We start from the raw sequence: 25,122 nt of genomic DNA on the forward strand, positions 1-25,122 counted from the left end.
CTCTGCTTCTGGAACTGCAATTTAAGTGTTCTTTGTTCAACTTCTGTGCATTTTAATTATGTCTGGGACTCTCCCTTCCAATGTTGGCACTTCTAGAGGTATGAACTCCTAATGCACAGTGACCATCCAGGTTACAACTGCCAATTATGTTTCCACTTAAAATTCTGTTCTATTTAGCAGCAGGGCTAAATTCTCTTCTTCAGGGCTTGGATATACTTTTTTCTTTTGGAATACACTGCAATTTCACTGAAAGGGTGAGAATCCTTTGCCTAGAAAAAAATCCTGCACCTTTAAGATTTGCTTCTTGAAGATCATCCAGTCCCCCTGAATTCTTCTGCCCTTCAAGACCTGCCTCTCAAGGGACTCTGTCAACCAGGTTCCCAAACAGGCCAGACTCTGCCCTCTGGAAATCCAGGGCAGCTGTTCTGCTGACCCCCCTCCTTACTTCTCCATGAACAGAAAAATGCTATAATTTTGTGACCACTACGCCCCAGACAGCCTCTAACCATCACATCACCCACAAGTCCTTTTGTGTTCACAAACAACAGGTCCAGCATCCTTACCCCAAAAACAAAGGCACCCCCAGATCTGGGGAGAATCTTAACATGTTCTTGACATCTCTGGTGTGCTGTAACTTGTCTGGTAACCATCAGTCATTCTAGAGATTTATCCTAAAGGATTTCTTGTTATGGAGTACTCTAGCAAATCACAGCTCTGTGAGTGCTTAATGTTAGGACTGGCACTGCAAGCCCAAACCTTTATTACAGGAAAGATGAGGCACACTTAAAGCTTCTGATTATCCTCTTTAAATAGCAAACTCTGTGTCTACAGAAAGATGCAACCAGTCATTAGGAATGGGTTGGTCTGCAGCCACTGAAGTACCCAGAAAAATGCTCTGCCCACTCTGAGTCACACACAGCCCCTGGTGCCACCCTGGCAGGTTGAGATATCCTTGTATATCCAGGGTAGGAAGAGTCAGGCATAGGCTTTAACAATAAAACACATCTTTGTGCAACAATTAAGGTGTATTCATGCTATGAGGAAGTTTTTTTCCTGCTGTCTTCATCTCTAAGGAAGACACTGGAACTTCTTACCAGCAAACCATTGGAACCATGGACTGTGACGCAGCGGGAGAAGGTGTTGTGGATGGAGGTGTCCTTCACGTACGTTGGAGGGTTGTAGCCTCCTTTCTCATCCACATCTCCAGCCATATGGAAATGAATTGGGTAATGCCCCATTGTCTGCTGGCCCATGTATTTCAGTTCCAGACCTTCAATGTGGGTAGCCTTGAAATTGAGACCAATCTGGAGAACAAAAGAACAGCAGTCAAGAAACACAAAATCTGTTGAGGGCAAGGAGAGGGAACACAGGCATAGAAAGGGCTGCATTGTGTCTGCTGAAGGATTTACTGTGTGGAGGGGAGTGTGTGGCTGCAGGGAGAGAGAGAGAGGGCCATGGTGGCTAAGGAGACCAGAGCTGCTCTTTGATTTCCCCACTGCTGCCATAGACACATTTAACTTAATTGTAGAAGAAAAGCAATTTATATTTATAATGTCCCATGGGTTTCAATCAGCTGGGTTCAAAATGAACTTCCTAGGCTGAGCACCACCAAAATGCAGGGAAAATTTGGATTGGGATGTGGAAACTTTGTCTCAGGTGTATTGATCACCAGCCCCAGTGTCTGCTGGGTCATGATGTGCACTTCAAAGCCAAAGGACAGGCAGCAGCTGGGTGGATCTGCCGTACTGTGGGGAGAGGTTGTTTGCTCAATGGCTGATGAGGAATTTTCCCCTTCATGCATCTTGTCTTCCTTGCTATGTGCAGGTGTGGCTGGAAGAAGGAAAGGACAAGCAAAGGGCTCCAGCCTCACCTTGATGTGTCCCCCAAAGGTGTCGAAATCAAAGAAGGAGCACAGCTTGCTGCTGTACTCGTAGCACTGCTGCTCCATCTCGCCCATCACCACGACGTTGCGGCTCAGCAGCCCCACCTCCGCCCGCATGTCGACGCCGTCGACGACCTCGCCGATGTGCAGGTACGTGGCCTTCCCTAAAGGAACCAGATCCAGGTTCAGGGTTACTGTGCCAATGCTGCTGGCTCCCCGTGGGCTTCCTGTGGTGAGGCTGGCATGCTAATGAAAGGAGCAACCGAGTCAGCACAAATTGTTGGCTGACACCTCAAAGGAGGGAAGCTGGAGCACAGGTGATGCCCAAGGGCTTGGTGAGATATTTGCAATGGAGGAAGTGGGATTTTTGGTCTTAGGCTGCTTCATTTATCCAGGGAGTTTTGTCTGTTAGACAAAACACATTTCCTACCTTGAAACTGATCTGCGTACTTTGGATTACTAGTGCCTGTGTATGAACACCCAATGCAAAAAAAACCCTGATGATGCACCTACTGAAAAGTCTAAATCATCAAGGTTAGCACAGCATTTCCCATAGTAAGACACAAGGAGCTGCTCAGACCCCACAGCACTACTCTTGGGCAAGCATCAGCCAGACCCTGCTAACACCATGGCTGTTGATGCAAGTGAGGAGCAGAGTGGGCAGAAAGCCTCGTAGGAATTGTGGCTTGGGACAATCACAGCCCCTCACCAAGTCTGTGGGCTGTGAAACCTCTGCCTTCCTGGCCTCCCAAACCTCTCCATTTTAGATCTACCCTCACATCTCCAACTTGCTCCCAAGGCTTCCTCCTGCCCTCATGCAGTCGGAGTCAAGGGGATCTTCCATTTACCCCATGCCACACCTCTCTTTGCCAAGCCAAGTTGCTCATAACATCTTCCACACACACACCCTCCTCCAAGGAGGGGTTAAAAGCACAGAAAACTTTCCCTGGCCTGACCAGAAAGGGGGGAAGACCAGGAAGTGGGGATGTCTAGAAAGCAAAGTATCTCTTTGTTGTAATTTCATTCAAACATATTCCTACTGCCTCCTTCCTTCCGCAGATTTTTGCAGAGAAAAGTCAGTTGGGAAAAAGTTCATCTTACTGACTCCATTCTGTATTATTCCAGTAAAAATAAGTAATAAACTCTTTAGGTAAACACTGAACTTTAAGGAATGCTACACTTGCATGTATTTAATTTCCATTGAATCGTTCAAATCCTTAATTAGAAACAAATGGCAAGTCTGGCTATTCCTGCAAAGCACTTTATGCTTAAGCAGAAGTGCCAAGTCAAGGGGAGGATTTTGAACAGTGAAACAATATTATTTTTAACCAAAGCATGATGTTATGAGTGTATAAAAAAGATAAGCAAGCACAATTTACTCCCTCTTCTCCTGAAGCTGGAAGCAGTTTTATGGCAATACAGGGGTTTGGGAAGGGTGAGTGCTCTGCCCTGCTCTCCCACTGCTGTGCAGAGGGACAGGGTTCACACCTTAACATGTGCCTCTGCCTGTGCACCTCTGCCTTCAAAATCAACTGATCTTGTGAAAAACACTTTCTGTCAACAGGAGGAGTGGTGATGGCCAAAGAGCTGCATGCTCATCTCAGAAATGAAGGGCTGCAAGGGACTCTGGATTTGCACCTCACTCACTTTTTCAACTGCCTAGAAACTCCTGGACTTCCCCTTGCCCCTGTTGCTGCCCTGCAGCCAGTGAGCCTCATCAGGTGTGTGGCCAAAACTAGACCCAACCCATCCAAAAAAACAGCAGCTTTGCTTCCTTTATTCATCTACATGAAAAAAACCACTGCAGTGAGTACCCTCCACATGAGGATACCCCATGCTGGAGCCTTGGGTGAGTCTGCAAAGGAGCACAGTTTCTCCTTATGGAACCTTTTTTAAGCTGTTATTTTTCAGTTTTCCCCAGAGCTGACCTCTCCTTGATTTACTGAAATGCAGGAAGGATTTTAGATAATCATAAGAACATACTATTTGAAGCCACATCTCCAGGATTTGTGGCAGTGAAATTAGATAGGCAGTTTTGTTATTCCTGTGCTGAGCTCTAGAATAATAAATGTCATGCTTGCATGTATTTAATTTAATTTAACACCAGTCCAGACATGCAAAACAGGGTAAGCACTGACAGGAATGTTAAATACGGACTAACCAGTTTCTAAATATAACTCCTTGGGTGCATGTTTTTCACTCTATGCTTTTGCTGATTTGACATGTTTGGAGATAAAAGGAGAGACGGAAAGCAATCCCCTTCCAAAGTAAAAGCGGATTTTGAATAATAGCTCCTTTAATAGAGTTTTGAAAAACAAACCACTTCTCAAGGCAGACAGAAATTCAAGTTCCCTGCAGCAACAGGGCTGAAAGAAGCCTTTGGGAGACAGAGGCTGGCATGGGAGCCCTTGTGTGCTGTAAATGACTGCTGGGAACCAGCACTAGAATATCAGGCACTTCCCATGGGACCTGGAGCACTGTGAGGGGCATTTGCAGACACGTGGCACTGCCAGGGAGCTGCCTGGGGCATGTTTGATGGTGGGCAGGGAAAACCCACAGAGTCTGCTCTGTGGTGAGTTCAGGGAGCTCACACGAGGATGGCAGCATCTCACTCTGCAGAGCTACAAGTTTGAAGTTTGGCTGCTGCTCACAGCTGGCACACGGAGCCTTCCCAGAGACCAGCCAGGATATCTGAGACCCTGAGCACTGACCATGGGCAAGCCCCAGCCAGGAGTTTGCAAATGGGCACTGAAGTGGTTTGATACTAAAAAGGCAACCCTGAGCTTTGAAAGTGGGAGGAATGTGTTGCTGCTGCAGCATCAAAGGCCATGCTGTGATTTCCCAACCACTAACAAACCCTGAGGCCATTGATTCACCTTCTCCTCCTTTGGGTGAGGGTTTGCTGCATCCCTCATGGATAGAGACTGCCCTGCCAGCCTTGTGCCATATTGTAATCTAAACCAAGCACAGCCTTGCAGTGACACGGATCACATCTGCCCACAACAGACCCAGAGGAAAAGCTCCCTGGCTTTGCTGCTGCATGTGTCATAGCAGTGCCTCCAGTTAGCTCAACATAAATTTACAGGGGAAACTTCCTTAATACGTGGGCTTGCCTGGTGGAAGTCTTGATTCAGCAAAATATGAGCTTATTCATTATGTATTTCCATGCTTATTACTCAAGGCAGTGACTATTGAAGTCAGTTGTTGGTAAGGACAAGGTAATTATTAAAAGGAAATATAGATTAAAATAAACATAGATGTGCTACTCCTCAAGGGCATGCTTATGTCAACAAAGCAATTCAAAGCAGAGTTTCTCCAAATAGTACAAAGGAAAACCTGCCACATGTGAACCCAGCCATAAAACCTGGGTCTTGGGCCTTATCAAACCTGGAAAGGGTGGGATTTTAAAACTATTTCAACTGCTGCAAATGTGGAAGAGTGCTCAGATCTGGTGAGTTACATCTCTCAGAAAACCCTCCCAGGTACACTCATGCAGTCCTAAATCCTTTGGCTCTAAATGGCCCAAACTGCTAAATCTCCCTTTGAGAAGTGAATCCAGCACTTGAAGGTCTGGATTTGGTGAAGATAAAGAAAAGCTGAGATTCTCCTGGAGTTTTTGTTTTTTTTTTTCCTAAAATGTCTTTTCTTCTCCTTTGAGCTCTCTAGGGATAAGACCCAGTATCTCATGGTCTTTTGATGTTTCCCAGTCAAGCTTTTAAGGGAATTGCTGAACACAATTTGTCCAACCCACATCATCCAATGACAGTGAATCATCTTCATGGCATCTTTAAAGTCAGTTCAACTCATTGCAGATGCCAGCCTAGATCTGACAGATTTACCACTTTTGCCAAGCACTTGTCATCACTGGTGGTAATGCCCCTATTGCTTATATTTAATAACAAACGAATGTTCACACTGGCATCTTTCAAATCCTCATTATTCTAAATTATCTTGCTGGGGTTTGCTGTTGTATCCCTAAACCACAGGCCTGTAACTCAGCATGGTTTGGGTGAGCTGGCTGGTCCTTGAGTCACACAGTACAACCTGATGTCCTAATCAACAAATATTCCTCCTATTCATAACTTTTACATGGAAAATTATGTTTTCAGCAAATAGGCATGCAGCAATCAGGTAAAAAATTCTACCCATATGTAAACCTGAATGAGATTCTGTCAGCTCAGCTCCCAGGCAATGCCCCAAGGTAGAAGGAGCTCTGAAAGGCTGGTAGAAAGGACCTGCCCTGCCCTCAAGCACAAGGGGTTACCTTAAAAAAAGAGCTTCTTGCAAGTTCCATCCAAAATGATGCCAACTTCTAAACAGAACACTCTAAATCTATAAAAATATCTGAATTTTGATAGTGGAGTAAATTCTCCCATCCTTACAACCCCAGATGAATGCTGACACAGGCTATGAATTTGTGAGACAACTACGCATTTATACTTTTAATTCAAAGTTCTCTGCATGAACAAGATCACAGTAAACTCCTTATCTCTCTAACATTTGCAACCCAATAAGCAGGATTTAAGAGATGTATGCTTGAATTCATAGGTTCACCAGTATGTGGGATAATTGGAGTAATTATGCCAGGCATGAACAGTTTTTTCATCCCTTATCAAGAGCATATAGGAGCACAAAAGAACACTTTCATTTCTGTTCCATGGTGAAACTTATCAGCATTAGTAGAAACTTCATACAGAGCAACCAAGATGAAGATAAGACTTGTTTCCCAGAGAAACTAGACAAAATACTTGATCTTTCCTACTATCCAGTTCTATCATAACAACACAACCCTTCCTTCCTTCCTCCCTCCCTCCTCCCTCCCTTTGCCCTGCACTGTCGTCCCTCCCCAAACTTTGTGAAGTTGGAAGATCAAACAGTTTTAATCTGTTCCCACAGTGAAAATAATCTAGGCACAAAAAATTACAAGCAAAAAAAAACCCAAAAAAGAGTTAAACAAAGAAAGCAAATGGAGGGAAAAGTTCCATCTAATGAGTGACCATTTGAGCAGGACCTGCAGATCATGCAAACCACACTTACCCATGGGAGCCACAGTTGGTACATAAGGGCAGTTATTCCAGTAAAAAGTGCAAAAGACCAGAGCCCTCTTTCACTTTCTGCACTGAGGTTTGCAGATGTCCATAGTTAAATAACTAAATCTTCCTAGAACCTGATGGCAGTCGAGTATTAACTCCCTTAAATTCTTTTGAAAAGCTTTAATCAATCCATTTCTAGCCAGTAAAGAAAGTATGAATTTCAGCAGGAGTATCAAATATAAATAGGACATGAGCTAACTAATGAGTTTGACTTTTTTGGCACAATATGCTAAACCATGTCTATTAAAATACTATTATATTATGAGAGCATAAATTATACTAAACCTTGGTATGCCAAGTGGCTGCCACACCAAAGCAGAGGATAGCCAGTTTTCTGCCTTTTTTATAACAAAGAGACTCTTAAGTAGTTCAGACCTGACATTTAGGTTTCATTTTAAAAGCAAATAGAAAGGGAAAAAATAAAAATTAAAAGGGAAATAAATCATCATGGATAGGAATGGTTTTATCATTTGTCTTTCAAAGGGCAAACTTTTAGATTTCTCAGAGGCTAAACTAAACCTCTTAGGAAAATTAAGCCTTTTCACTTATTACAAATGACAACCCTCTGAGATCCTGTGTATAAATATATGTGTGGAAGGCTACCTTCATAGCAAGAAGCATTTATGATTAATGTTCTTCTACACCCAGTTGCAAGCCTGGCCCAGGCACACAATGCCAGGCTGTGCCAGGGCTGCTCACCTGTGCTAAGACCAGGGGCCATTGATGATCTTTATTCTGCTAATTATGTCATGGCACAGGGCAGTGGATGAAGTTGCACCATGGCCAGGCACAGAGCAGCTCAGGGACCTCCTGGCCCCTAAAGGCAGGGGACATTTCAGCCTCGCCAGGTTTTAGTTCATCTAGACTGAACTTAGATTCAGGCAGATTATTTTGTTTTCTCGTGCGAATGTGTTTTTGTTACACGAAAGTTGGAAGTGATTTTTATAATTGGACTAAATTTTGCCTTGATTTATAAATCAGTGAAATCCCATTGACGTCAACAGAGTTGCCTGGATATAAGAGAGGAGAGGCTTTGGCCCTGGTATTCATGTCATTTGTGGTAATAGAAGGAATGTCCTAATTCTCCTAAAGAGAAATTGGAGACCAAGAGCACAATTGCTTTAACAAGTGTTTCCACTGCTTCTTTACTTGAAATTCACATGAAATTTTTTGTTGTTTTTAACCCATTATTTGTTTCCTTAAACTAACCTAGCTGTCACTGTTGCAGAAGATGAATTCCACTGGTCCATCAGATTATGGGAAGCCCAAGACTCCTACACCATCTTTATTTTTACTGGCGATCTTCCAAGACCATCTTCATGATGTGACTTGTATCATACCAGTCTGAGTCCAGCAGCTCAAAAGTTGTGCAAGAAAAATATTCAGCTTGGAAATGCATCTTCTTTGAAAGCACTAGACATTTGAAGTCATAAGACTATGATACATTCAGACTGTGAATAACATTTTTCTTGGCCTAATGCACATCTCCAACAATGAATGGCCAAAGCTCTGTGGGGAGGCAGCTGCCAGGGGAAGTGCGTTGGTACCTTCCAAAAGAGGTTGCATCAGAGATAATGTTGAAGTGGCTCATTTCAGAGAACCAAGCGAACTCCCTGGTGCATTGGATGTTCCAAGTGCCCTCTTGGTTTCTCAGAAAGGTCTTACTGTAAATGCACACAAGACCTCTGCCTAGAGCAACAGCCAGCAAAGATAAAATCACATGCATGATTTACCACCAGGCAGATGCTGCCTCTGAAAGACAGCCTCATCTACTACAGACTTTTACACTGTAAAATAATGTTTGCTTTTGTAAATTGTAGAAGCAAAATAATCCTCATCTATTCAGATAAAGGGCAGTTCATGTGCTATTTCCATGGTCTGCTTATCAGTGTGGCAGAACAAGATTCTAGAAGGGAAAGACAATTTCAGAGACTCAAGTGAAGATTAAATCTTCCACTCTGGATTTCAGTTTTATGCTCACGCTGGTAATAGTCTGTGCTCCATCATGGTTATGCTTTTTAATTGGATTCCATTTCCAGAGGCCATTCTACAATAATGGGACTACAAAATCTATTAATCAAAAGGAATTTGTTTTGCATTTGAGCTGGTCACCTACAAGAGAAAAATGCTGGGGCTCTACAAAGTCTCCCACTCCTCCTTCTCAGGCTGGCTCTGGCAGCACCCTGCCACTCCATCTTCTCAGTGCAGAGGCTCATGACAACTCACAGGCAGCCAGAAATGTTTGGTTAATACATCACCTCTAAGCAATACTCTCCGGAGACAAAGTAAATGGGAAACAGTAGCTTCAGTAGTACAAAACAGCATTTCTAAAATGTAAGATTACAGTTCTTGTTAAATAAAACTTAGGAAAGCAGCCAGCTGGAAATTACTTCATAGCCTTACAGTGTCTCACAGTCTGCTCCTGCCCTAGCTCACTCTTCCCATCATCTGTGCTCATCTACTTTCTAGGAAGTGGTATTTCAAATGCAGTTATTGCAAATCTCAAACACATAACCTGTATGTGTTCCTCTTAAGTAAATTCACCCACTCAATAGCGTGTTTGGGAACAAACATGGAGTCAGCTATGAAAAGAGAAGGCAGAAAGAAACCAAAATCAAGTTAGATTGTTTTCAAACATGGAAGTTATGTATTCCAAAACCATCTAACAACCAGACATCAAATTCAGGTGTCTTTCAGTATTTTTCAGTTCTTCTTGGAGTCATCTCAGTGCAAATGACAGAATTTGTGAACTGCAACGCCAGAGTGATAAGATGAAGCACCTCACCTGCTACCTTGACCTGGGTGGGTCTGCAGGTTCTGCAGGGCAGCACTTGGAACTCTTCTGCCTGGTACATGGAGTAGTCAGTGCTCGCCACCACCAGCCTGTCCCCAGGGCTCCACGAGCTCACATCATCCACCAGGTTCAGGATCGTGCTGTTCACGTTGGTGTCAACAGTTACCGTGAGCTTTGGTTTCACTGAAAACCCAAAATGCAAGGGTGGGGAATTCAGTCAATCCTATCAGAAAAAGTTTGCTCCTTCCTTTTTCTCTCCCCACCAGCCCTTCCTTGGAGCGCCGCCAAAAAATATTATTCTCCCATGTTAAAAGAAAAAAAAGTTAACTCCTTCAAACATGCTTTTTTACTGGCTTTGGCTCAGCAAGCAAGAAAACAGGAAAGTATTTTTCTTTAGTTGCAGGCAGGTGGATTTTCCACTAACCCCAGGATAAATTTAAATGTAGCTCTTAGTGGCTCATTCTCACCACACCCACTTAGCAGCAGCTCTTGTGGGCGTAGGGTGCTGTTGTTTACAGCAGCCAAGGGGTCTTTAACCTAGTGGTGTTTTTTTCCAGCAAAACACCAGTCTGCCACCCTTCTCTTCCTGTCAGCGTCAAAAATCCTAATGACCTGTCTAATGTCAGGGTAAGGACAGTGGTGTTGGAATGATTAACTACAAAATGACAGTTTCAAACCCTGTTGTCTTCACACGTTCTGATTGACTAATCCTACATCATCCCAAAATGTTTTTGCAAAAGACAAGGAATTTACAGGAAAAAAGTTGCCAAATATTTCTCACAGCCTTGCTAGGTATTTGAAAAACCAACCTGCTGCTTCTGTTAGTGCTCAGGAATTTTTCCCGAGATAAATCTTCGGCCATTCTATCTGAGTTCGTGTCCATAGCCCAGCCCAAAGCTTTAGCTGGGAAAAATTACAGAAGTTGATCTGAGGAGTTGACCGAGAAGGGGCCAGTCATGAGAGGACAGGATTTCTGCTGTTCTCTATTCTGGCTTTCAGTGAAGGGGCACATACCAGATTTGCCACACAGGAACCTCACTCGGTAGTTGTGGCAGCCCTGGCCCGTCTGGTCCTTGCCGTGGCACAGGAATTGGTAATTGTGGCCGCCCTTGTAGAAAACCTCAGTGCTTAAATCTGCTCCATCAAGCGTCACGGCCTGGAACGAGGATGGAAATACAACTCAGGTGCTGCTGTGAGGTGAAGGGATTTCACCAAAACATCTGAGCCATCAGAAGAGGCCTTGTTTTGTTTTGGGTGATGGCACAGCCACTGCCTAGCAAAGCCCTGTGACTGCTCTCCAGCCAGCGTTCCCAACTGCGGCTCACACACAGCCACTGCCTTTTCCTGTGCCTGTGCTGAGACCATGGGCTGTTTTGGGAGGAGTTTGTGAGCTTCACAAACAGCTGCCTCAGTGCCCTAGATTTTCTCTTGCCATTGGTTTGAGGGCAGATGGAAATGTTGAACACAGATGCTTGCACCCAGATGACCTCATGCCTTCAAGCCTCTGCACTGCATTCATTCCATTGCTTGTGGCTAGGCTCTGTCTGAACCTTGCAGAAGAAAGGGGCTAGGGGTTTTATTTCTCCATTGCATGGGTCAGTCTGTCAGAAAAACCCCAAATGTACTGCAACACTGCTGCCTGTTCCAAAAGAAACAAGGAGAAAGTGGCCTTTTCTCACAGGCTCTAAGGGCTGTATCATGCCAAGAAGCAGTGAGATATGCAACCTCTCTGGTGCTCCTGCTGGGGCAACGTCTCAGGCTCGTGTCAAATTTCGCACTCTGTCTCTAGAGCTTGCATTTCTCTCAACCCTTTCACAAAAATGTGGTGCATTGCATCGGGCAATCCAAACACCACGTGCATTTTGGCAAGGCACCAGGAGAAAAGCCATCTTTCAATGAAGATTCTCTCACTCGTGCAGGCTTTCCTTATTGCTGAATCCACCCTGCTGCCATGTGTGGGATTAGCACTGTCAGCTGGAGGAATGTGCCTCTGGCTGTGCTGTTCTGCTGTTATTATCATCATATCTTCAATTTTCTCCCATGTTCCAGAGCTGGGGCAGGCCAGCTGCTATAAATCAGTGTAGCTTTATAAAAGCAATGAGCAGCACCAGATTACACTACCTAAGGATTTGCCCTAAGATCTGCAGGATAAACTGAAAAATGTCTCACTTTTAATATACATGGGGGGAAAAAATAACTTATTTTACAGAAAAGGAAAAGAAATGTTTGTTTCTAGAGCAGAATATCTCTCTTTGTTTTAACACACATTCTAGAAGGAGATGGGAGATGTAAGAAACATCTGACCCCTGTTTTGAACTAAGTTGTCACTTCTAATACACATATATAGAAGCTGAAATGAATGTGGATTTGGTAAGACCTGGCAGAAAATTATAGGACAGTTTTTTCCTTTCTGTTCAAGAGAGATTCTTTATAACATCTAGCTCTGGAAACTTTCACTCATAGAGTCAGCATTCCCATTTACTTCAATAGCCACATTCTTGTGAATATGAACAACTCCACTGGCTCAGAGCACACAGGAACCTTAGGCTCAGCCTCACACAGATGTGAAGGATTGTATTCCTTTTCTAGGCAATGCTTCTGCTGCAGTATTTTTACCAGGTAGACATAAAACATATATAGTAAACATATAAAAAAGAAATATCCTCATTTTTGATGATTTTTTTTGTCCTTAAAGAGGTTTTTTGTAGTGTCAGAAAAGGTATCTGAGTGCTCCTCAGCATGCTGGCCTGATGGCATAATTATAATGCTTAGCTCCAAACAGAATTCAAGTTTCTTTTCAGATATAAAATAATTGATTCCAATAAATGACTGAAAACTCACCAATATTTTTGACAGCCTGCTACAGCTGGTAGTTACCTTGTCTTATTACACTTTGTGGTTAATTTTTTAGGTAGGGTCTATTCCAGGACCATTAAAAACCTTTGAAATTTTAATATGCTTGCTCCTTTTAATCTTCCAGCAGGGAACCACATATTTCATGATAGCATCTGTGCTGTCCATGACCCATCTGTACACCTTTTCATGCCAGGAGCCAGAATTTACTGAAAGGAGTTCAAGTCTATCAAATTTGCCTCAGAACAATAGGAGACTGTAGATAAAATCTTGTTGGTTATGTACTGGAGTGGTAAAATAATTGGTGTGTTTTATTTAGAAACAAAAATTACTGATAAACACAATTATTTTGGGGGTTCTGTGTCAGTCCAAAGAAGACTTGGCTCTCTAAAGCAAGTGGTAAGCCTACCTGGATGTCAATGGGCTGCTTGCAGATTTTGTCAGGATGAGCAGCTTTGAAGTCAGACAGCTTCTCCATGTCCTTAGATCTCGCTTTGTCAGGCTTCTCAAACCACTCTGTCCATTCTACATCTGGAGACAAGTGCAAACAAGTACAGGCATTTGAAAGTCAAGCTTAATGAGCACAGCAAAAATGCACGATGCATAATATGATCTGAGCTATCATTCACAAGGTTCTTCACTGGTGATCTGATTCATGCCTCTTCCTGCCAGTCTGTCAGCCACTTTTAATGATGCTGTGAAGTGCAACCAGCCAAGGGAGAGAAGAGTTATTAAAAGCTTCATAATTGGTGTGTGCACTGCAAGCATTATTAATAGATAGAGATTTTGGATCTGTGTCTGCCTTAGCTGCCTTCTCTGATCTTCAGATCAAGTTGCATCAGCTACTGTGTGTTGTCTGAGACATGGACATGATGACTGTGCAGTGAAAACAAGAGGTTGTGTGTGATCTCTGAGACCACAGGAGATGGAATTTCATACCCAGTGCAGAAAAGGAAAGAGGATCCCAGTTATTCAGAGGGTCCTAGAGACAAATGGGGAAAGAATATAGTGTTCATTAATTGGTTTAGTGATAACATAAATAGCAGTTAGCAAGTCCACTCTTCCTAAATGGAAAAGGATTTCAGGAAAAAGGATGATTCACCCTATTTGTCAGCTGTCTAGCACCGAGTGAAATAGCCCACAGACTCCTCACCTTGAACCCACTCACTGGTTGAAGAGACGTTAAAATGTTCTCCATTCTCAGCTTTGAATAGTTTGAATACTTTGGCCACAGCTGACCCTCTGTGACCTGTTAAAAACCCAAAACATTGGTAAAATAATTGAAAACAATTGGAAAAATCATTTAAGGCAATTGATAAGAGTAAGAACTGAACAGAATTGTCTCTGTGCATATTTGAATACTTTGACTATATTATTCAAAATTAGCCCTGCACAACTTTCAGAAAAATTTACTAATCTTTCAATGAGGCTTCAGACACTTTTGTAATTGCATGGATAATGAGGAAGAGTAACTTTCAAAAATCAAGAAAGGATAAAGCCCACAATTATTAGTCATACATTGCTATTTTTATTTAATGTTGTAGCAAGCTGTGTTATTCATGTCATGAGAAGACAGAGACTCAACAGTGTTCAGCTTGCAAGAAAATGGTTTCACAGGAGGACTTGAGGCTACGGATTAAGGATACACTGATTAAATTTCAGAACTGGGTCTGTTCCACAGATTTGTGTCTTAAGAGAGGCAGTGTCTGAGCTCAGTGGAGTTTCATGGATTTACACTGGTGCAGGATCTCGCCTTTTATCCAAAGGTTTGGTTAGCCAAAACTGTCCCTCACTCAGCTGCTTCAGATGCATTAGTGGGAAGAAGCAATATATAAGGAGAGCATTCAATTAAATGTGTCAAACCACCAATTGCTTATGGCTTCAATGTAATGTAGTGGGAAGTAAAAACACCATTGACCAAATTCATCTCAGCTATAACTCCAGTAACTTCCAGATATCACATCAAGACAGCATTTTGTACATTAAATACCTTGATATTCAATGTGGTCTTCAACAGAAGAGGAGGGATTTCCTTTAATGGTAATAAAACTCCATGGGTGCCTGGAAAATGAAAGTGAGAAATTATCAAGTAATGTCAAGTATGAGATACATATTTCTTAGAGCCTAATGTTCCTAAATTTCTCAGAGGCACCACATCCAACACAGTGTCATTAGTGTCACAGGCAGTGTAGTTAAAATTAATATTTTCTTAACAGTCTATATTTCTTCAGTAAATATATCAGAAGAGAAGCAAATTTAAAGACAAATCTCCACTTAAAACATGCCTGTAACAAGTGTGTTTGTTTTTTAAATGAATGTTTGAGGAAACTTGTGTATGACAGCCCTAAGAGACACTGGCAACTCCTTGGGGAGCCTGAAAATAAATCCTTTGTGTGTGTGTACATGTGCATACACTGAAGAATATGAAAAGAAGACACTTCTGCTTAAATAAATTTAGCTCATGTCAAAACCTTGTATATAACAATTGTCTTTGGAATGACCCATGAGAATTTCTAATAGACAGAATGGCTGGCAAATGGCAGTAAAAATTCTTAGATAGTCTTTGAATATTTAGTTTCCTTCTTTGAACATTGAACAAGGAGGAAGGTTTACGACCCTGAATTGTCTGTTCAAATCTGATCCCATGTCAGAATTCAGTTCTTTACCATCTGATGGTTATTGATCAAGTAGGTTCAGTAGCTGTCAGCCACCTTGGAGGATGACCACATGGATGAGAAAGCAATGGAGACAGGGATTGAAGTGCCTCCCAGCCTTGGGGGTGAACCCAATTAGTAGGGGTCAGGAGCAATTTTTATCTTCAAAGTAGTAGTTCAAACATATCTGCTCTTAATGAGTAAGAGAATAAAAAATATGCTTTTAGGTGGTAGGGAGACTGTCCTGAATTACCAAAAACTCCCATGGATTAGGTCATGTCTCTATAGTTATAAATATCTGGTCATTTCAATTGCATCAAGAGTCTTGCAGGTCACCTTACATTGGTGCAAGCTCCAAACTGCTCTGGTTTGGAACTCTGGAATAAAACACATACAGACATTGAGAGAGAGGCACGAAAACACACCCAAATCACAGGTGCCACGAGCTGGGGTTTGCTGGGATTTGCTGCTCTGGGGGGGCTCAGGTGCAGCCCCTGCTGTGCCATGGCCCCGGTGGGCACGGCTGCTCAAGGGACGTGTCCCAGCAGCGTGTCCCCAGCCCCAGCACCGCTGCTCGGGAGCTGCCAGCGAGCCAGATGCTCCTGCTGGAAAACTGGCCTGCGTGCCAATTGCCAAAGGCACTGACGGGCTGTGATCTCCATCCAGGGAGAGAAGGGGGATGGGAGCAGGAAGGACACTTTATCACTCAGCAGTCAGGATGGATTTTTTTTTCTTGGTTTTGTTATTATTGTTTTAGTAAACCAAATTTGAAACAAATGACAAAAAAATTATGATGCCTTAAAAACAATCTCAAAAAAAATTTAAAGAATAAGGAGTTATTCACTTCTGCAGCTCAAGGTTTGGCCCCATTTCATGTGTTAAAATACTTGTTTCTCCCAGTTATTTTACCACTAAAAATAAAGTCGTTCAACCCTAACACATAAGGACACATGCAATCTGTTTGGGCTATATGAAATGAAGCCACCAGGAAATCCAGAGCCAAGCAGGAGATATTTGTGTGGAATTCCAAATAGAATAACTATGTCATCAAGTGCAAAAAGGCTTTCTCTTCATTTATTAGTAAAAGGGGAAAAAATGGCTCACACTGAAAGAGTAAACACTTTTCAGAAGGAAAACAATAAGAGAGGAATGCAAGATTTTCCTTTCATTCCTAATGTTCTGGACTCAGCAAATAGGCAATTAAAAGAGATTCCAGGAGCACAGAAACATTTCTGAATAAATCAGCATTGTGCATCGGCTCTGCTACAGCAAGGGGGAGTTGCACAACTTTACAATCTGGTTGAATACCGAGCAAGTGGAGATGGACAGGAATTTGCCCATTAACCCCCACCGACACCCCCACCAGAAACCAACACAGTCTATGACTGAATTACACCCTTATTCTGTCAGGGCTGCCCATGGCCAGCCCCAGCCATCATCAGGAGCTGAGAAGATTTGACAGCCAGGATCCAGCAGGACCAGCCAGCAAACCCCAGTGCTGGGCACTGAGTGCTGACAGGCGTGTTAGAAAGAAAAATCCATCTGCTCTCCTCAGTCAGGGCCTGCCATGGCCACAGAGGGTAAAATGTGAACACACGTGTGTCGTGTTCTCATTCGGAACAATTTTTTCTAAGATACTAAAAAAAAAAATTCCAGAAGCACCTGTCAAGTGTATACATCCATATTCATAGTTATAGATATATCTGAAATGTAAACCACTATATCTAAATCTTGTTACACTGAAGTGGAAGTTCGATTTGCTGTAGAGGAAAAGCTTAGATACCCCTAAAGCTGCCTGTGTTCCACTGTGCCATCAAACTGCTTTTCTAAGTCTGGCCTCAGCTGCCACCCAGACAATGTGGTTTTTGAGAACTGATGAACTTAAACTCTGAGAACACTCCTAAAAATATGTTATTTTAAATAATGCACCAGATATTTTTCCACACACCAGTATGCTGGTGGAAGTCAGTGTTCACCAAGTACTACCTCATTATTTATCCACATGTCTCTGTAATTCATGGAATGCAATTTTGTGGCATTTCAGATAACAGCATGGCAAGAATTAGCCTTTTGACCACAAATAATAGCAACACTAAAAGTCACACTTCCATGGATGAATTTCTGCAGTATTTCCATTATAAACATTGATGGCAAAATGATGAGAATGACGAGAAGCTTGCATTAAAACACCCACAGCAGCCTAAAAAAATCAAGTGCTATTTACTTCTATAAACATATGCAAAAACCATAAATTCCTTCCTGTAGCATCATTGTGGAAAAAAGTATAATGTTCAAAAATCATGTTCTGTTTCCCTAATTATGGCATTTGAAAAATCCACCAGCAGGTTACTGGGCTATATTATGGGGTTTAAATTTGAGATCAAGAATTGCACTGATGGAGACAGCCTGGTTTTGGAGACCATATCTGCCCTCCTTGTTGATTCTTTGAAATGTGTTGTCTGGTGCCCAGGAGCCCCTGTACCTTTTGACACAACCACTTCATCAACCACCCCAGCTCTTGCTCCATCTGTGTGTGCCCAGCTGACAGATGTCTCTTTCCACAAACTACTGTATTGAAACACTTCTCCCTACAAGGCAGATTTTGTGTGTGGGGGGGGGTGTGTGTGTTCTGCAGACACCCTCTTAGTGCCTCATAAAAAAAAAGCCTACATAAATTCAGATAAACACAAAAAATATAATGGCTACAGTTGGGTAAATAGCAAGTATTCTCAACAGCCTGTGTGCCAACACAGACACCGTTTTGGCCACAGAAGTATTTACAGTCCACACCATAAATCCATGTTTGCTGAATTTCTGTGCTGCACAAGTGCGCAGACCTGTACTGGACAAGCTGAGGAATGTGTTGTATGTGTGTCTGTATGTATGTAGCCAGGGCTACACAGCAATTATTGTGCCCTCCTTAATGCTCAGCCCATCTAATCTTCTGTGTGTGTGCAAATATGCTTCTTAAATCTTTGGAGGATGGCTTGAAAATAAATCGGACTAAGCAACCTGTGGGAACAATATCTTGGAAAACCATCTTTTTAATGTGAATCATATGCTATTCCTCAATCTGCTAATAAAAATACCCAATATAGACTCTGAGTGCATCTGAAACTATCTAATTAACTGTTAAAACTGCACATTGAGAAGTTTCTCTCTTTTTTTATTTTTTTTTCCCATGTGAAAGAACTTTGTGACTTTGAAAGAGTGGAACTATTTGGACATCTCAGGAACATAATAAAGCCTCTGTGCTGGGAGAACTGGCAGGACTGGCACATACCTAAACCCAAGGTGGAGGAAATGCTTGCTGCCCAGTTTGGTCATTGCTTTCCTGGCCAAGTCATCCAAGTTTCTGGATCCTTCATCATTCACTGCGACCGACAGGATCATGCCATTTGCAACTCTACCCAAATACTGAGCCAGGCGGACACTTTCCTCTTTTGCTCTGTAGGTATCAAACCTGAAATGATCAAAAACACCCATAAACATTTACTGCAGCAGTCACCACATCTTTACATACTGAAAAGCAAGTGCTATAAAGAAAGTAGCAGTCTTTTGTGTTGTTCACTGTAATATTACCCTGCTGCAGAAACACTTGTCTAGTAGGGTGTGTTAGGGGGTTCTGTTAAGCAAAATTGAAAATTGAATGAACTCTAGTTGACAAACTGCAAGGTATAACACTGCTCACTCTGTGGTTTTGGAGATTGCTGGTCTAGGAGGAATTGTACAGACATGCAACTACACCCATTTGAACAAGATGCTGAAATGTGTGTGTTGGAGCTTGCTGAGATGCTGTCCCCATCCTGTTCCCCAAGATCCTCACATCTAGGCAGTCAGAAGGTCACTCACCGGTCTGAGTGGACAACTGCCCCTGTCTTTGGGTCAATAACGTGGACAATGACACCCCGGTGGCCCCAGCTCCTTTCGAAGTAATATCCACCTTCTTCCATGCCACCAGGATGAAGAGTCTTGTTTAAGAAAGTCCAGGACAGCTTTTTCTTTCCATGGATCTCAAGAGTGCCACCTTTGCTGACTCCAAGGTACTTCTGTCCAAAGTAAGGATCTGGCTGGCTGCCGTCATCCGCTCTGAAGCAGGAAGGGAGGAAAAGGAGCAGGTTTGGGTTTGTATCTGAGTCAAGGAACCTCTCTCCTTGTGCTGCTGAGACTCAAGGAGAGGAGTCTCATGGTTTGCTGTGCATTTCTTTCAGGTACTCCAAGCATCAGGAGCTGCCCACATTGGACAGAAAATAAATAGTTTTTTAAAATACTAGCAGCTACCAAAGACCAAGAGCAATCTGGAGCATAGGCTATACATGCTATAGTCATTACATCCAGACCAGAAGAGTCCCAGAAGAGCTCAGACTGAACGGCACATCTGTGTTTTTGAATTCTGGAGGCAAGCAAGACCCTAACCAGGAGATAAGCGGTCCAGTGGTTGTTAAATATGAATTTAGCATCCCTGAAATTTTAATAGATCCTGTACCAATCTGCAAGACAAATGTGTTATCCTTCAGCTCACAACTGCCATACAGAAAGAAGGAGGTTTAGAGAGGAAAACTTTCAGACAAAAATAACTCCTCAGGTTTTAAGCCTATTCTGGAAAATCATTTTGAGTTGTGGGAAGGTTCATACTGATTCTCTAGCATGCCAGCAGTTTTCATATCCAAATAGAAGAGAAAAAAACTCAAACCAGCATCAATTTCTGTGAGCCATTTAAATTGTTTAAAAAGTTACTAAACTTTCCACAGAGCACTGATGATAAGTATACCTGAGAACATGCAATTTTAAGGAACGTTTTCATTCCCTGACATGGAAGAGAGATGCCAGAAGATTCTAAGGGAGTATTTTATCATGCAGACCTACCGCCCATATAAGATGATAACCACATTGCCTTGGTAAGGGCACAGCTCACTGCCAATGTGTAGCTCTCCATCATTTTCAATGAGTATATGTCTTGTACGCAGGATGATGGGCTGCACATCATCTTTGATGACCAATTTTCCTAAGCAGAGAAGGTTATGACATTTACTTTATCACCCAGCAGCTCATGTGAGTTTGTGGTATCATTGTGCTAAACCCAATGCTGTCATCTCAGTTTTTGAAAAATTCTTTTCATACACCCCAAAACTGCTCTCAGTACAAATCCTGAAAACATTGGGTTTGATTCAGTCCAGTTCTTGAAGAGTGCAAATAAGATTTACATGGAAGAGGACACATTCAAAACTGAGACAGAAATTTAGAGCTAAGTTGAATAAAAGCTATTCATGACAGCAACACTATGGCTCTGTCCTTGGAGACAAAGAGGAGCATAAGCATCTGCCCTGTCCTGAGGTCCTGACAACACAACTACTGCAGTATGATGCTATCAGGCTGACGGTTTGATTAAAAAAATGTTTTTGAAGAAAATTGCAGAAGTAGAACTGATCATTACACTGAGCTACTTGTGTAAATTCCCCAGACAGGAAAGAAAATAGGCTGGTTACAATGGCTAAAGAATCTCAGCACCTCAGCTACCACCCAGCCTTGTACTGAGGAAAAGCTGTGTTTGCCCAGTCGCCACCCACTTCTCAGCAAGAAGCAAGAAGCGCTCCCAGCACAATGCAGAGTGATTTAAACGGTCCCAGTGGAGAGCAGAGTGCAGCCAGCCTTGCCAGCAGCACGTTTTACCTCCGTCAGTGATGTGGATGGAGTGGACGGTGGCAGAAGAAGAGAGGAGCAGCTTCCTGCCACTGCGGATTTCAATGCGGTTTTCTTCGTTGTGACCTGGGTTCCAGGTTTCCAACTCGGGCTCTCTGTCAGGACATGTGACAGCTGCTTCTGCTGGGCAAAGATGGAGAGTGAGAACAGTCAGTGTTTGTTTGGAATGAGACAGGAGGCTCTGCACCTGGGCATCTTTACGGTGTCATTCAGCATCAGCCTCTTGGCTGACTCCCTGGAACACAGCAATACCTCGGTGCAGCAGGGTACATGTGGGTCACGACCAAAAGAAAACAAACAACAGCTTAAGCTGTGTGGTTTTCTGTTTTCTGGAAGAATGGAAAAACCCAATGCAAAGGAGCCTTGCAGGGGATGCAGTTTCTAGAAAACTACTGAAAAGGGACTTTAATTGAGCCCTTCCTGCAGTGACATTTAGCTCTGTTCATACCATCTAGACACAAAGCCCAGGGAAGGCGTTGATAAAAGGATAAAACAACTACTACCTTTAAAAATGCCCCCAAAATACCTGCTTTCTTTAATATAAAGATGTTAAAATATGTCTGCATTATATATTTTCACTGGAGATAGAAAGAAAGAGAGATCAAACTAACATGGAACCACCAAGCACCAAGCAATTACCAGTAGCAGAGAGGAACAGGAGCCTCACAAGTGTGTCTGGTTTGTGAGCTTTTCCAGGCAGAAGCAATAAGGATTCATTCACTTTGGGATCACACATCTGCAGTCTCCACACACAAATTTGATGATGGGCTGCCATGACATGTTAGTCTGAACAGCTCTCATACTACATGCAAGAGTCTCATGTTGCAGCTATTTATTGAGATAAAATATTTCCCTGCTACAACCTCAGTTGATATGTGAGCCTCATGTCTTACTCTAATCAACAAAACTGCAAGTGAGAGTCTCACGTGTGATGCCTATTTTCTGATGGTAAAACCCTTTCTAATCCTAGGAAGCTGAGGTCAGTGGAAGTTTGAACAATGAGCCCTTTGCCTTCAGAAAGGGCTGGGAGTTCTCACCAGCTTTCTAATTTTTATCCCCTAAAACAAAAACACCATGGAGAAAAGTACAGGGCCAACAAATCAGTGATGATGGGCATGGGATAAACCTTGACCTCAGCAGGGTTATGTTTCTGGAACTTGGTATAGTGAAGTTGGGTGGGTTTTGCCCCACAGGTACTAATGCCTCCAGGTAATGGAAAGGACAATGAAGTGAATCCAAGCAAGGAAATATTTCCTGCTACTGGTGCAGTTGACAGGCAGTTGTTTTGTGCTGCCACTGTGGAACTTGAAGGACATCTGTAATTCCACTGCAACAGAAACAAAATCTGTCCATCTGCATTCAGTTTCCCCTCACATTCCTCCACCAGCTTCATATCTTAAGAAAACAATAGAATTGGACCAGCCATGGCTTTAAAGCCTCCAGAGCCCCAGTAAATATCAATTTTCAAGGTGAGTGAGGGATGTTTCCTGTGGGCTGCATAGACCTGTCTCGCTGAAAACTTTTCCCATATACATGAAGGAAATCAAAAAGGGCCAGTAACCTACCAGGCAGCAAGTCAGATACAGATAAACATCCAGGACATGATTTTTGTACCACTGTGCCAGCTGGAAGCTGGAATTGTATTAATAATGTCAGAGACACTCCCTCTGATTCACAGTAATTGAGAAAAATGAAGAGGTGTTTCTGGGTTCCTACCAGAAGCCACACAGAATTAATAAAAGTTAGAAAAGATAAATATTGCAGACAGGGAATGAGGTTTGCATTGTAAATAGATGTTTAAATATAACTTCAATACACACTGAAAACAATTTTTTTTTTTTAAGAAAGATCTGTTATTTCCATGAGAATAAGGACAATATAAAAAATTTGCTCATTATGAGAAGTGATATAAAACCAAGAGAATCAATTCAAATGTAAAGGTATAATTTATCAATTATACCTTAATCAATTCAAATGTAAAGGATAAAAATCTTGTTCATTTTTCCATTTACCTGAATATGCTACTATGCAAGGAGCTTCCTGCTATCTCAAAAGATAACTTGTGCCTCAAATTCATTATTTTGAAACAGAGAGGAACACAGGAAAGCCTAAGGGGGAATCAAGAGGAATTTAGGCTGGTGTTTGGGATGACAAACAGCAAAAGCCAACAAACCAGAAGCACAGGACCTAAATTCCCAATTTCATTAATCAATTTGTACCAGGAACTTGCACATTACCAGCATCTGCTGTGCCAATGACACCATCAGGCTGAGCATCTCCTGCCAGCTGGTCCAGTTACCTTGACAGCTTGATTACTGCTTTCATTGTCATTTTTTAATAAAACTGCAAATTCTACCCAGCACAAGGAATTAACTGAATGTTTGCTTCTTGACCAAAAGGGCCTGAGCATGACAATGAGAGGTTGCTTCATGCAGCTGCAGTGTTTGGGGCAAGATATATGGTCTCTTTGTTCCAACAAATACAAACCTCCAAATTAGCTGTATATAGAATATGTAAATCAAGCTCCCCTTTCCCCCTTCCCTAAACTACTTTGTAAAAAAGCCTGGAAGAGACAAAACCCAAGGGACAAGGATGTCCCAGGCCAGAGTTTTCTGCTCTCCACATCTGGGCTTGAGGAACGCAGGGAAATGCTCACCTTCACCTCCCTCAGCCACAGCTATTAGGACCTGAGGTTTCTTTTGCTATTTCTTTGTGGCAGTTTGTTGGTTTTGTGGTTGGTTTAAGAATGTGTGGCAGAGTCTGAGGCATTGCTGAGAGTACTTTCACCTGCTCAGAAATTTCATCAGTCTTTGCCACTCCAGCTGCCCTTGACTGAGTATACTGGCACACCAGAAAACTGCTTTTCTCCTGAGATTGTTCACTTTCCTTGACTCTTGTTATACAAAGAGTAAAAAGCTGATCAATTTAAACCTATTTAAAATAGCATTACAAACTATACCCTTCTTCCCCATGGCAAGAAAACTTACCTGTGCTTACTGAAGAGACTACAAACAGAAAAAACCCCAAACTTCCAGAGAGATACTTGGAGGTAGGTAGAGCCATTCTTCAGGATTTTCAATTCTCTGTATGGGTAGCTGTGAAAAAAGAATATCAAGAAAATGTCACTTTTTTTTTTTTTTTTTTTCTTAGCTCATTCACTGCACAAAAAAAAAGAGGTTAAATCCAGCTTCATACCAGACCACATCCATTCCTGTTGAGCTTGATGGCTGAAAACAACTTTGCACTAATTCAGGACCAGCCTGAACAGAGCAAGAAGCCATGGGCAGCTCCTCACCCTTTGTTTGGTTTAGGATAAACCCACTCGGGAATCCAAATAGACACTCAGAAAGCAGTCACCAGCTGTAACCAAAAATGCCTTAGGAATGTGGCATAAACACATCTAGTGTCAGGACTCTCCAGGGCTGCATACCCACATGTGCTAGAAAGTAATGAAACACAACAGAGAGGGCGTTTGCAAAGTGACAGATTTCCACAGAGTAACCTTTCAGTGGCACCCCTCTCCCCCCGAAATACCCCCACATTTTTAGCAGTGGTGTTTTGTGTAACTCCCAGATAAACCATACTCACACTTCCAACCTGAAGCATGCAGTTTCTTAGATTTCAGATCTAAGAAAATATTGTCTGTTTAGTGTGCCAGCTCAGAATTTTCTTGCAAAACCAAAAGCTGTTTTTGTTTCTTCCGTAGCCAATCCCCAGCAAAAACAAACAAGCAGTGTCATGAAAGTCAAAGTTAGAATTAATGTGATTCTCTCTGGTCTCCAGTGATTGATTCTGCAGCTCTGCCCCGGGCTCATGACAATTTATTGACATGTGTATTCACAGGGAGCCAAGGACACCCACTTCAGTATTCATAAAGCACCGTTTAAAATTCACATGTACTCCTTGGAGTCTTTAGGTTTTATCATATAAGCCAGAGTCTGGGGAATATCAAAGACATTTATTTGTAGCTGTCACGTCACATCCCACCAATGAAACTGGATAAATGTATGCCTCACACAGTTTAGTTCAACATAAAAAAACCCACTGAAAAACAATTCCGGGGTACCCCAATTTCTTTAGGGCAACAACAAATGTTATTTTTCATTTGTCACTTGTTAAACAACAACAAAAACAACAACAAAAAAC

General features: G+C 42.4%; 1 protein-coding gene across 8 annotated transcripts in view; it reads right to left on the reverse strand.

Moving 5' to 3' along the window:
• CEMIP (cell migration inducing hyaluronidase 1) overlaps positions 1 to 25,122 on the reverse strand; it is a 101,062-nt gene that overhangs the window by 25,932 nt on the left and 50,008 nt on the right. For 4 of the 8 annotated variants that reach the window (XM_021537589.4, XM_085588323.1, XM_085588322.1 and 1 more), the window contains exons 2-13: positions 23,964 to 24,071; positions 20,947 to 21,096; positions 20,143 to 20,281; positions 19,129 to 19,365; positions 18,560 to 18,739; positions 14,613 to 14,683; positions 13,776 to 13,871; positions 13,032 to 13,153; positions 10,784 to 10,925; positions 9,761 to 9,952; positions 1,871 to 2,046; positions 1,095 to 1,304 (exon numbers count right to left, since the gene is read on the reverse strand). In XM_021537589.4, the coding sequence (XP_021393264.1) occupies positions 1,095 to 1,304; positions 1,871 to 2,046; positions 9,761 to 9,952; positions 10,784 to 10,925; positions 13,032 to 13,153; positions 13,776 to 13,871; positions 14,613 to 14,683; positions 18,560 to 18,739; positions 19,129 to 19,365; positions 20,143 to 20,281; positions 20,947 to 21,096; positions 23,964 to 24,039 (1,791 nt within the window). In that variant the 5' untranslated portion in view covers positions 24,040 to 24,071. Of the gene's footprint in view, positions 1 to 1,094; positions 1,305 to 1,870; positions 2,047 to 9,760; positions 9,953 to 10,783; positions 10,926 to 13,031; positions 13,154 to 13,775; positions 13,872 to 14,612; positions 14,684 to 18,559; positions 18,740 to 19,128; positions 19,366 to 20,142; positions 20,282 to 20,946; positions 21,100 to 23,963; positions 24,072 to 25,122 lie in introns of all 8 variants that reach the window. The other 4 variants (XM_021537588.3, XM_085588319.1, XM_085588320.1 and 1 more) reach the window with 1 other exon arrangement.

The sequence above is a fragment of the Lonchura striata genome, chromosome 10, assembly GCF_050655825.1.
Source record: "Lonchura striata isolate lonStrDom1 chromosome 10, ASM5065582v1, whole genome shotgun sequence".
Lineage (NCBI taxonomy): Eukaryota > Metazoa > Chordata > Aves > Passeriformes > Estrildidae > Lonchura > Lonchura striata.